The sequence below is a fragment of the Lampris incognitus genome, chromosome 3 (assembly GCF_029633865.1).
Source record: "Lampris incognitus isolate fLamInc1 chromosome 3, fLamInc1.hap2, whole genome shotgun sequence".
Taxonomy (NCBI): domain Eukaryota; kingdom Metazoa; phylum Chordata; class Actinopteri; order Lampriformes; family Lampridae; genus Lampris; species Lampris incognitus.
In genome coordinates this window covers 102992212-103005307 of record NC_079213.1, presented here as the reverse complement: position 1 = coordinate 103005307, position 13096 = coordinate 102992212, and the positions used below count along the sequence as shown (strand labels likewise).

Sequence of the window (13096 nt, the reverse complement as noted above, 5' to 3'; positions counted from 1 at the left end):
TTTAATTTTCATGCACAAAAAAAAGTTAATATTTTCAATGGTTCTTTAACTCACACATTCTATAAGACAACCTACCATGTCTACACCACCTTAAGCTGGTGTGTGGTGAGTGTTCTGGCGCAAAATGGCTGGCGTGCAACACCCAGGTGGCTGCTACTACACCTTGGTGGTGGTTGAGTTGAGTTACCCTCTTCAAAGCGGAGCGCTTAGGGTGTCTATCAAAGCGCCATATACATGGAATTGTTATTATTGTAACGTGCGTGGACAAGTAGACACGTTAGCCCTTGGCTAGCGGGTCAGACCCTTTAGTCGACTGGTTAACGCTGTCGCCTGCGGTGCAGGAGATACGGGTTCGCGTCCCGGCTGTAACGGTCCGGCCGGGCTGGCGATGACCGTCCCACTTACCATTGCTAATTAGTGTCATTAGAGCCATTACTTAATGCATGGAAAGACCAGTATAACTAAAGTTTATAATAATGACAGCAATGGATGCAGACGATGGTGATGCCACCAGATCCTCTGCTGCTGTTGTAGACAAACTGCTCTCAGCGCATAAACCAGAATATTTTGTTTTTCATGGGAGCAAACGGGCCACTAAACAGAGCCTGCAACTGAGACTGGGTGGGTCACGGTTCATTCTGCCAATTCGCTGAACTGCTTCTCGTGTCGAAAAGTCTACATGAAGACAAAGAAATCAGAATCTTAATCTTAAAACCTTTCTAGCGGCGGAATGGATAAAAAAACAAACTTGGGGATTTATGGAGGGAAATACTGTGAAAAATGATGACAGAAGCCAAATCAACAGCGAGCCAAGACAAAAGCCAGTATCTAAAGAGAGAAAACAGCAATTGTGAAAAAAAAAATCATAAAATTATCCCGTATTCTAGTCAAGTCAATTCTACACAGTATTCCCCTTGCCAAACCACTCTAAATGAAATTTACATAGATATTAATGTCTAAGTAGGCTAAATGACATAATTGACACACAATTAGCAATATTATGGAAGTAAAAAAAAATTAATCAAGTTTCAACGGCTGTGGCAACCCAAGAGTGATCTCTGCTTAATTATCATATTAATGAAGTCATTAGTTGTCACTTTACTGAGATGACAGGTAAGGTAAGAATGTCATGATTTTACAATTTCCAGTGCAAATATAGATTCCACACTAATTGGTTCAAGGGATCTAAAGTCGAGAACAACGCCGGGCGCTTTAATTGAGAAAAGGATCCTCACAAACCAGTAGTCAGACAGCGAGAGCAACACACAGATAGAAAATAACCCCACACACAAAGAATTGGATTTATTGAATCTAGAAGAAAAGTACCTTCAAGGTCACTTGAAGATACATGGCCCACATAAGCTCAACACGTCTGTATAAAACAAGGGCAGCAGATCTACCCAGGGGTGTCACGGGTAATCTGAGAGTGAGAGAGAGCGCTTCTCTCTACATGTCAGGTGGTAGAACAGAAAGCAGGTAGTAAGGACTAACACAGAAACAAACATAAGTTCCAGTAAACAACACAGCATTATTACAAATCTACACACACATACACACACACACACACACACACACACACACACACACACACACACAACAAACAAAAAAAAAAAAACACCACAGAAACTGATAGTGGTGATCTAAACGTGGCGGCTCGAGGTCATCCTACTCTCTCGCAGTCGCTTCGTCCTCTTTCAATTCGTTTCAATTACCCAGTCATCCAACTCCTTCCCCATGGCCCGATTAGCTCTGCCTGGCAATTTACAGTTGATCTGGCCCTCATCTGAGGCCAAGCGCCGGTGGAAGCAGGGAGCTCAGGAGTAATGGAATAGAATGTCACTCAGTTGTTGTCTTTGTCACAACAGTGGTGGACAAGGATGGACTGCGAGGTTGGGGGCTGTTTGTTTGGCGAGGACAGCAATGTCGGATTTCAGTGTGAATGAGAAGAGAGACGAAGCAAATGAAAATGTGTGTGTGTGTGTATGTGTGTGAGAGAGACAGAGGGAGATTCTAAAACATTTCTACCGCCTGTCCCTCTGCCCCCAATCTCTTTTGAAGTCCACCTCCGCGAACGTCATAGAAAAGGCCCCGCCATTGTGACCAGGGCCAGTGACACAGTCCTCGTATTCCTCCGCCGTGAACCAGCTGTCCCTCTCTTTCTCATCACGGCTTCTTCACCTTCTTCACCGACGAAGAGCTTGAAGCCGATTCCCTGCGTTTGCGCTGCAAAGTGAGACAAAACAATCATGTCAGTGTCTGCGGAAGAGTCCACTCTTCATCCAGGGTTTACAAAAAGACATCAGAGGATTCAGGAGAAGTGCTCCCTCTGTTTGTTCACACCCCACAGTTTACAATCCAGGACCATTTTTACCCCCATGACCCTCTCTGGAGGAACGCAACTGCTGACATTACTACTGTCAGGTGAGGACCCTGTGACTCCAGAATTTGGCATTTTGTTGTTTGCATTTAATTTGAGATTACACGACCTCCATAAACTAAATGACAGAATTGAGATCTGAATAATTAGAGCGACAACAGCTTTCTGATATCAAGGAACACAAAGAGCTTGTGTTTCCAAATGTTAAAAGATAAAATCATATCAAAAATCTTAGATATCTCCAATGAAGAAATTACTTTAACCAAAAACAAAAATAGAGAAACTAGCGAGGCTAGTAAATCCAAAGGCATACAAATCAGAAATGAGAGGAGGCTTTTTCCCAACAGTATGAGTCTTCTCAATCTGAAATCTCATTCAACAAAGAATATAAAAGTACAATGGGAGAGGGAAGGGGAAATGACAATAATAGAAAAGGGAGCAGCATATCAGTCAGCCAATCATGGCAGTTTCAATGGAAATATACTAAATCATGAGGATGGGGGGGATTTTGTGAGAAAAATGGAATATTGTTTCACTACTACTTTCGGCTGCTCCCGTTAGGGGTCGCCACAGTGGATCATCCGTTTCCATTTCTTCCTGTCTTCTGCATCTTTCTGGGATGTTGTTTCACTATCCCCTCCTTAAAAGCCTACAGTGACAACCTACTGTGTTGGAGGCAATGTGGCACTCAAGCTGCAAACCATCACCACGTGTTCTGGGAATGCACCAAAATCAAAGAATATTGGAGGGAAATACAGATGGCCGTCCAGAACATTTCAAATACATAAATACAACTAGATAGTAAACTTATCTAGATGGTAATGGCAAGTATCTTATCTAGATGACAAGTAATGGTAATGACAAGTAATAGTAATGACAATTATCTTATCTAGATCTTATCTAGTATCTTATCTAGATGGTAATGACAAGTATCTAGTGGGTATACTGCTAGCAGCAAGTTCAAAAACTTTGACCAGACAGACAAACCATAAATAATCGGATAGCTGTGACAATGAAGATTTATATCATGGAAAAGGTCACTTGTCCTGCAAATGTATGAATGCACAAATATACAAAATCACTGAGAAAAATGGGTAGAATATATCATACCACCGAGACCCGATTACATTGCGATATTGATTTGAAGGAAACAATTTTTAAACTCTGAACAGAAATATTCTTATTTCTCTTCTTTTTTCATCATAACAATTTCTTGTAAATGAATGATGTTGACTGCTACAGGCAACTTTGTGCAGTTCCCTGGATGTACATAGTTTATTCCCTGCTTATTGAGAGGTGTTTGAGAACTGAAAAAAGTAAAGGCACAGGAAAAGACCAGATGGTACTGTTGCTGGTAGACTATGATCGTTGTACATGGTCATGTTTCGTTTCCCTTACCAACAGATCTGCTGTACTCTTTTTTACTTTTGCATACTGACATAGCTGTATTTGATAATGGATGTACAACGGTGCCTTTCTAAACAAACAGAAAATTAAAAAAAATGCCTCTAGCACTTCTGTACTGAAAAAAAGGAAGACAGATTACACAGCCCCTTGCCAGTTGAGGAAGTTCAGCCTATTGGAGGCATGTGGCTGGTTCCAAAATGCATATGCATCTGATCTAAAAAATAAAAAGACTGCTCTGAATTACCTTAAAGCTACAATGCAGGACTTTTACATATAAATGAATGTCCGTGACATTCAAGCCCTTGCCCAACAAGTTCACACAATGCCTAGCCTATCACCACCAGGTAAATTTCTCTCTGTATTTCGCAGTATACTGGAATTTTGATTCAAAGATGCATCCTACGATGCGCTGGGACACATCATCGGTGATGTTTCCTGACGATCTCGGGTGTTTCGGTCTTTCAATATCATACACCTTGCTCAGGCGACCCAGCCAGGGTTGATCAGGCCCTGGCTTGTTTCCTAGCAGCATTGACCCACAGATCACTCCTCCTGATCCAAAGCCATCTGGAGGCCCTCTCTGCAGCCTCCATGGTGGATTTGATGGCTTTCCTTTTTTGCAACCCCAGTCTACTTGGTGAGCGGCCAGCAAAGCCTCTACACCCCACTTCAATGGTCTCACAACGCATCTTCCAACCTCTCCTCTGGCACAGATCCACCAGCTCCTGGTACTTGGACCGCTTCTGCTCATTTGCCTCTTTCATCCGGTCCTCCCAGGGAACTGTCAGCTCTATAAGGAGCACCTGCTGTGAAGAAGCTGATGATAGCACCACGTCTGGCCTCAACGAAGTTGTCATAACGTGGTTTGGGAACCTGAGCTGCCCCCCCCAGGTTGACTCGCAGCTCCCAGTCTGATGCAGAGGTGAAGAGACCAACTGCTGATCTGGGCTGTGACTGAGGCTGCTCACCAGCCCTGACAAAGGTAATGCTCCTCTGTCCACGGGCTTGCTTGTTGTTGGCCACGGCTTTGGAGATGGCTTCTGCAACTTTCTTCAACACATGGTCTTGTCGCCAGCAGTATCGGCCCTCCTTCATGGCTGATGGGCAGCTGTTGAGGATGGGCTCCTGTGAACTTTTTCCAGGGCACAGAGGACATGATGGAGAATCAATCTGGCCCTAGAGATAGAGATTTTCTGGGCTAGGTAGACCATCATATGTGGCTTGTACCATGAACTTCATCCGCTGCGGTTCTGCCTGCCAGATATCTGTCCAGGAAATCTTCCTCTCTAGCACACCTTCCCAACTTGTCCATGCTCCCTGCTACCGCATTCCCACCAATCTTCTGGTCTTTTCCTCCTCAACACCTGCCCGCACCTCCTCCAGGACTAGATGGCGTCTGTTCTTGCCACGGGCCTTATCATAGTGAGGTTGTGAGATGGCTACCAGCCCTGCCCGTCCAGTTGCCACCGTGCCCACCAAAGCCTTGCGTCTCAGCTGAGACTCTGCTATCTCTAGGCCTTCCTGGGCTCTCCACTTCTGCCTGTCGGCACCATAATGCCTGCTGATGCCACTTGGAGTCCTGATAGAGCAGTGCCTCTCTTGTGCGAGAAACCCTGAACTCCTCGCCAAGATTGCTGATAGGGAGCTGGAGTTTGTTGCTTCTCCCATACAGTGCTGCACTGCTAAAGCTTCACGGCAAACCCAGCCATCTCTCGAGGTAGCTACCGATCTTCCTCTCCAAGGTCTCCACTGTCGACAGGGTTACCTCGTACACCAGCAGAGACCTAAGGACTCGAGGTAAGATGCCATGTTGGTAAATCCAAGCCTTGAACCTGCCAGGTAGGCCAGACTTGCTTACTCTGGTGAACCAAGTCTCAAGCTCCTTGATGGTTGCTTAGATTGCCGCTGCATCCCTGAGGCCACGGTCAAAGACCTTGTCTAGTCTCTTGACTGGTTTCTCGGTGATGGATGTGATTACAATGCCATCCAAAAAGAAGTGAAACTTGTCCACCACTTTTTCCTTCTTCAACACCATGGCTCTGGATTTGGCTGGTTTAAAACTCATCCTCAGCCAGGAGATGAGCTTTTCCAGGCCCCGGAGGATCCACCTGCCACCAGGCATTGATGATGTGATGACAATGAAGTCGTCCGTAAAGGCTCTGATGGGGCGCTGCCAAATGCCAGACTTGGACAGAGGGCCTTGCACTCAGTTTCAGCTGCCTTGACCACCATATTCATGGCAAGGGCAAAGAGTGTAACTGAGATGGTACACCCAGTTTTCCCTTCTCAAACTGGTGCCATTCAGATGTTGTATTCCCAGAAGTGACTCTGAGCCTTAAGTTCCTGTAGAAGTTCAGGATGAGGTTCTTGATCTTACTGGGTATATGGTACATTAAATCTGGTGTCTGGGTTGAAATCCCCACACTGTAATCCCACGCTGGCGCACTGAAAGTGATGTGTAGTGATGCATTTTATGTCAACCAGCAATGACTGCTTTGCCAGAGCTGAACTTCTGTGTGACAAAAGTGTTCACGTGCCTTTGATTGGCTTGCCTTCTGGGCTTTCTGCCAAAAAGCTTCCAGGCTTAGAAGCTATGGCGAAAAAAACCTAAAAAGGGTCCAAGAAAAGTTTCTGATGCTCCAGAGAAAAAAAGACACTCGGCGTTCAGAGGAAGGATGCAAGTCAAAAAATGAAAGCGATCGAGGACAAACACTGATATCCATTGGGGTAGCTTTTCCTAGTTGGAGAGTGCTGAAAGAAGAGGAGTAATTAACTTCCTCTTCTTCCACACTGCAGGTTTAAAGAAACATGCATTCATTGAGTATACGCAGAGTTGTAAAAACCAGGTCCAGAAAGTGAATGTCCAAACCGTGTATTTACTCCAACCATGTTACTAAACCAGCTGATTTCATTAGCTAGTTTTCCCTACCTTGTTGAGGAGTGGCGTTGACTAGAATCTGCTGGTGTAGTGCATGAGTGGAGCAAATACATGGTTTGGACTTTTACTTTCTGGACCTCGTTTTTACACCTCTGTTATACGTATTTGCCTTAGAGTCGTGGGTACTCAAGTCTTTCCCTGCAAACGGTGAGTAGAAGGCAGGAAGACACCCCGGACACGTCTCCAGTCCATCACAGGGCTGACACACACCGTCACTCCCTCACCAGAGTCAAATACCATATATTTCTTTGGACTGCCGGAGGAAACCAGGAGGAAGTACCAGAAGGAAATCCATGCAAATGTAGGGAGGACATGCAAACTCTACACAAAAAGGCAGGGACTGAACCCAGGAGTGTCCTGCTGTGAATCAGTAGTACTAACCGCTAAAACACCCAAGGTAGATGTTATGGAAACATACAGGTTTTCTGCCAAAAAACAACAACAAACAAACAGTAATATGCTTTGGACCTGTCCTGTGGGACCTACTGAATTGGGGGTGAGTGGTGCTCCAACCACATCGATGATTTGCTCCTTCGGCTCCACCTTGATGTCCTCAATGCAGGGCCAGACCTGACTCTCCCCTCCCTGGGTAGAGGCCACAGAGTTGCTGTTGGCACCGGGGTCCCCTCCTTGGGGTAAAGTAGCCACTACCCCAGCCCCTCCAAGGGGCCCTGAAGCCCCACCAGCACCTCCTCCAGCCTTCAGCAGGGCTTCATAGCGATGACGCAACATCTGCTGTTCGTATTCACAGTTACTGTGGGCCTGTTTGAGCTCGTAGAGCAGCACCAAGTCGCTGCGCAGCTCGTTGAACATCTGGACGATCTCCTCTGTTGGCATGGGGTTGAGGTCTATGGACCAGACATGGACACAAAACAAAATGAAACAAAAAATCTCCCCTGCCCATCAGGTCAAATTCTTTGTGTGTGAAAACTTGAAATGAAAAAATAATCATTAAATCATCAAGATCAATAAAACTTGACTTTAAAGCTATTAATCAGTTTGATTAAACTCTGAATATTTCCTGCACTTGGGAGTATAGTATGCCGCAGAGATAGGAAAGGAGAGGGTGCATGTTTAAAGGTTGTGTCTTTTGATTGGCCGCTGCCCCCCAAGGAGGGGGCCACGTTGCCAAAAGTCTTTTGATTCTTTGTTTAGAAAGTTGTTTAAATTTCACACTCACCCACTCCTTGTTCTGTCAGGATTTGCTCAATGGCCTTTACCTTTTTCTGGCCTACCGAGCTTGGCAGCTTCATCTGAAACACACACACACACACACACACACACACACACACACACACACACACACACACACACACACACACACACACACAGTCATCAGCAATGTAAACACTGACCTGTCTAATCTGATGGTCTAATCTCTGTTCACCTTCCCCATTAGTGGAAGAACAATTCATGGTTTGGAAAATTCTGCTTCACTTTGATTGGAAGTTCTAACAATGTGGGATCAAACATGACTGCTATACTTGGCCACCCAAAACACCACCCAACCACAAACACACACACACACACACACACACACACACACACACACACACACACACACACACACAAGCACGCTGACACTAGCATGAATTAACGTGGCAGGGAAATTAGGATTTAACACCTCCACCTTGAAGCATTTAATTCATATGAAATGCACTTCAACAAGCCAGATCAAAACGTCTCTATCCACTGGACTCTGTCTGACTGATTAGCTGGAGCAGCACTCCACTCCTTTAGTGGTGCTAATGCATTTTCCATAGAGAGCAGTGGCTCCTCATCAGTCTTAGAGATGAATAAGGCTCCCCTGCTAGGCCTCACCGATATTAGCTGGTTGCTAACAGCATTAATCATCATAGTGCTAATGAGAGATAGCTAGTCCAAGTCAAACTCTCTGGTTGTTCAAATGATCCATCAGGACCAAGGCTGGGTATGGCTGATAATTCCTTTTGAGACTACTACTGGTTCCAATGTGAGCTATAATATGCTATTTAAACACAATAACTTAAGTTGAATGAAAGAACACTAACAGAGTATACGTTTCCAAATAAACTTCAATACATAGCATATCCTTTCTACATACAATCAGATCAGATATAATCAAATCACTTCATCAATTACTTCAGGTACTATTCATTGAAAGTAACTGTAAATTTAGAAAAACCTCATTGCTAAATTCAGAATTTCATGTTATTCTCCATCCATCCATTATCTGAACCGCTTATCCTGCTCTCAGGGTTGCGGGGATGCTGGAGCCTATCCCAGCAGTCACTGGGCAGCAGGCGGGGAGACACCCTGGACAGGCTGCCAGACCATCACAGGGCTGATACACACACACACATTCATACCTAGGGACAATTTAATATGGCCAGTTCACCTGACTTATATGTCTTTGGACTGTGGGAGGAAACCGGAGCCCCCAGAGAAAACCCACGCAGACACAGGGAGAACATGCAAACTCCACACAGAGGATGACCCGGGATGACCCACCAAGGTTGGACTACCCCGGGGCTCGAACCCAGGACCTTCTTGCTGTGAGGCGACTGTGCTAACCACTGCACCACCGTGCCGCCTTCATGTTATTCTATTCTCCATAAATAACAATTTTAACAATTAGTTTTAACAAATTAACAAATATTTTAAAACCAACTGCCAGGTAACAGCTAAAGTGAAGTACCTGACTCTTGATCTGAGAGAGGTTGAGTTACCGTACCCTTTGAATCCGAGTTTCAAATGAGAAAACACGCTTTCATAATTTCCTCCCAACAGATTTTGACAGAAAACCTGCAGTCCTATACAGACCGTGTATTAAATAGCACCTGTTTTGCATTTCTCACAACTGAATGGAGCAAATTAACTGCTGATTCATTGCAACTATTCTTAGGGAGAACAGTATAAATGTATGAGTAGAGGAAACAGTTGAAAACTATCAATTTTGCTTTTGTGAAAACATGGAGGCGACTTGTCGGTCTAAATCTGGTTACCCTCTGGCTGCGAAGTGTGACTCCTGCCGATTTAAAGTCTGGGAACTTGATGCCTGCCGTCTCTGGAACTGCCTGTGAGAGATGGAAAAATGGAGGATTTTTTTGAAGAAGATCAACAAATTCGATGCAGCTCCCCTTTGTGCAGGATAAATGTAATAGTGTTAGAAAACATCTACAACAAACATGGAAAGTAATAGGACCTTTAGATTATTACTGTCTAACTGAAAGTTTGGGACCCTCAAAAAAAAAAAAAAAAAAAACCTGACAAAGATGACAGATAATGACTGATATTTTAAGTATAAAATTAGGACAACATTCCTAGCATCTCTTTGGGCATAATCCATTATTCTCTTAAACTTTAAATTCCTTCTTTAAACAGTCAGTTGGCCATCACCCACAAACAACCCTTCATGACTTGAAGAGGTTGAACTGGTGGAACTGGTAGGGGACCATTGCTTCAACTTGGATTCCCTTTGTCAGTCCATTTACTGGAGACAGAAGGTGACACAAATATTTCATTCATGGTGTGATTCCTTCATTTCAGTGTAATGTTTGTTGCAAAAAAACATGTGTACCTCTTGTGGGTTTGAAACAAAACTGAGAAGAACGAGGATGTCTTTCTCACTGACGGCAGCCCATCACTAAAGCACTCTCTGATGGAGTTTATTGGAAATGCTAAATGTAAACACTTTTATGAGATGACAACCAGTGTGTGTGTGTGTGTGTGTGTGTGTGTGTGTGTGTGTTTTACCGGTTTTTCAGTCTCCCTTTTCTGTGGGAGTTTCTTTTTGGAAACCCTCTTCTCAGCCCTCCTCAGCTCTGTGGTGTTGTCTGCTGCCTTTATGAGCTTCTGCAGATCCTGGGCTTTCTTCTCGCGGTCTTTCTTCCTTGTCTCGATCTTTCTCAGCTCTTGCTGGAGATATTCCTCTTCTGCCACCTGCAGGGCACATCAGAGAAGTACAACATCAACATTACAGGGGGCAAAGCCAGGTACTTTCTTTTTTTTTTACACTGACGTCTGGGTTGCATTACATCAGAGGGGGGGAAATCAGCTGATACCCGTATTTCCGTTTTGGCATGAACCTCAACACAATTCCACAAAGTTTTTTTTGTTTTTTAACTGTTTTTGTTTTTTTAACTCACCTCTTCAAGAACTACTACCCTGTTACTTGTTCTTATCACTTATTGTATTCACTCATTTAAAAAAAAAAATCTCTGTGTTGCACTTTTATTTCAGCACTGGTTTTGCTCTTAGATGCTTGTTTAGATGCACTTATGACCTCTGATGACTAGTAGTTCTCCTGATTTCCTACGTTAAATGCACTTATTGTAAGTCGCTTTGGGTGAAAGCATTGGCTAAATTACTGTAATGTAATGTACTGTAATGTAAATACCATCTTATTTTCAGACCTAAATGTCCTGGATAGATTTAAAGATTCTGGCTGGTTTTCATTAGAATGGGCGTTGATATTGGCTGGCCAATATGACTAAACACTATCAAATTGGGTGGAATTAGATCACATTAGATCTTTGCAGCAGCAGAGAACAGAATATAGAATAGAAGCAAGGGGGAATAAAAAATTTTTTTAAAAAAAGAACGATAATATAGAAAAGACAAGCGGGACATCAAAAATAAAATTACCGTCCTAAGAACCCTAGGAGTGCACTATGTAAGAAACTTATGAGAACTGAGAAAATAACAGCACAGGTGCATGGTATGCAGATGCATCATCAATACCAAACAACATCCCCACACCAAACATGTTGACTAACTGATGTAAACAGTGTGGATGTATTTGCACTGAATAACATGTACGTTCGTCTTTTTTCTATACAAAGATGGCTGGTAAATAAAGTTTTATCAGACAGAATTTCAGTACGTAAGTCATGAAACACGTGAGTGTCAAGCATAAACAAATAATCTCATGTATTAAGAATGATAAGTAAAATTCTTCCCAAACTCTAAACTGCTGAACCTTCCAAAGTCTTGGAAACATTTAAAGTCATGATTCATGCTGTTCCCTGCAAACCCAGTACACCGATTGAGCATGACTGGCCGGTCACCGGTTATGGCCGATCAAGCTGAAATCGGCCAATTCCGGTTACTGGCCGATTGATTGGTGCATCTCTGTTGGTAAGCATATGAAAGGTGAGTAATTGGGGTCATTCAGGCAGAAAGGATTCATGGCATCTATAAAAGGCTGCAACGATATATCCGGTTCTGTGCTGGTCAAATTTAAATGCATGCACCACACGATAGTTCATGTCGTGCACACAGCGGCACAGACAGTACACACACACACCCACACACACACGTGGTCGAAAACTGTCGTTTATTTTGGGAAAGTAAAATATGTTAGATAAAGTGGGAAATACTGCAATTCATTTCAGTTGGATTTGATTTGCACTAAAAAGCTCTGTCCAGTAACCCGGAGCACTTTTTTATTTGTTTGAGTAAATGAGAGAAGGTCCTGTAACCTGGCACTGGGTGTGATCTACCTGAGATACAAGATCACAGCTGAGGGGCACTGCCCAGTGGAAGACAAAGTGAGAGCTATCAAGGAGGCCCCAAGCTCCAAGAGCGTCCATGAACTCAGATCATTTTTGGGCCTAGTGAATTATTACAGCAAGTTCCTTCCTGACCCCTCAAAGGTTTTGGCCCTGCTGTACAATCTGCTTCACAATGACTCTAAGTGGCTGTGGGGTAAAGAGCAGGAAGAAGCTTTCAAGGGAGTGAAAGACGTCCTCCACTCAGCAAAGCTGCTTGTTCGCTATGATCCAGACAAGGAGATTACCCTTTCATGTGATGCCTCACCCTACGGAGTCGGGGCTGTCCTCTCACATGTAATGGAGGCCTTTTCAGAGAAGCCTATTGGTTTTGCTTCATGTACCCTTGACAGCAGCTGAGTAGGGATATTCACAGTTAGACAAAGGTCTGACTATTGGTTTTGTTGTCAAACGCTTTCATCAGTACCTCTATGGATGTGCATTCACAATTTATATGGACTATAAACCCCTGATGAGCCTGTTCAATGAGACCAAATGTATCCCACCGCTAGCCTCAGCCAGGATAGTGTTGGGCTCTCACAGTCAGCCTACCAGTACACCATAGTGTACAGAGCAGGTAAGGATAAAGCTAATGCCAATGCACTGAGTCGACTACCTTTACCTGAGACACCTGCTACTACATATGTGCCGCCACAGACTGTGTTTTCATTGGAGAGGCTGTCAGAGACACCTGTAAAGGTGACCTAGATCAAGCAGTAGACCGAGCGGGGGACCCAGTTCTGTCCCAAGTCAAGACTATCCTTTTACAAAGTTGGCCTAGTGTTGTGGATAGAGAGGAACTGGAGGCCTTGCACTAAATGCAAGACAGAAATGTGTCTGCAG

General features: G+C 44.0%; 1 protein-coding gene across 1 annotated transcript in view; it reads right to left on the bottom strand.

The window, feature by feature from the left end:
• Positions 1-1561: 1561 nt before the first annotated feature.
• Positions 1562-13096, bottom strand: part of dmap1 (DNA methyltransferase 1 associated protein 1) — a 30882-nt gene continuing 19347 nt past the window's right edge. The window contains exons 6-10 of the mRNA XM_056276417.1: positions 10458-10643; positions 9707-9778; positions 7903-7975; positions 7209-7570; positions 1562-2223 (exon numbers count right to left, since the gene is read on the bottom strand). Of these exons, the coding sequence (XP_056132392.1) occupies positions 2164-2223; positions 7209-7570; positions 7903-7975; positions 9707-9778; positions 10458-10643 (753 nt within the window). The 3' untranslated portion in view covers positions 1562-2163. The remainder of the gene's footprint in view (positions 2224-7208; positions 7571-7902; positions 7976-9706; positions 9779-10457; positions 10644-13096) is intronic.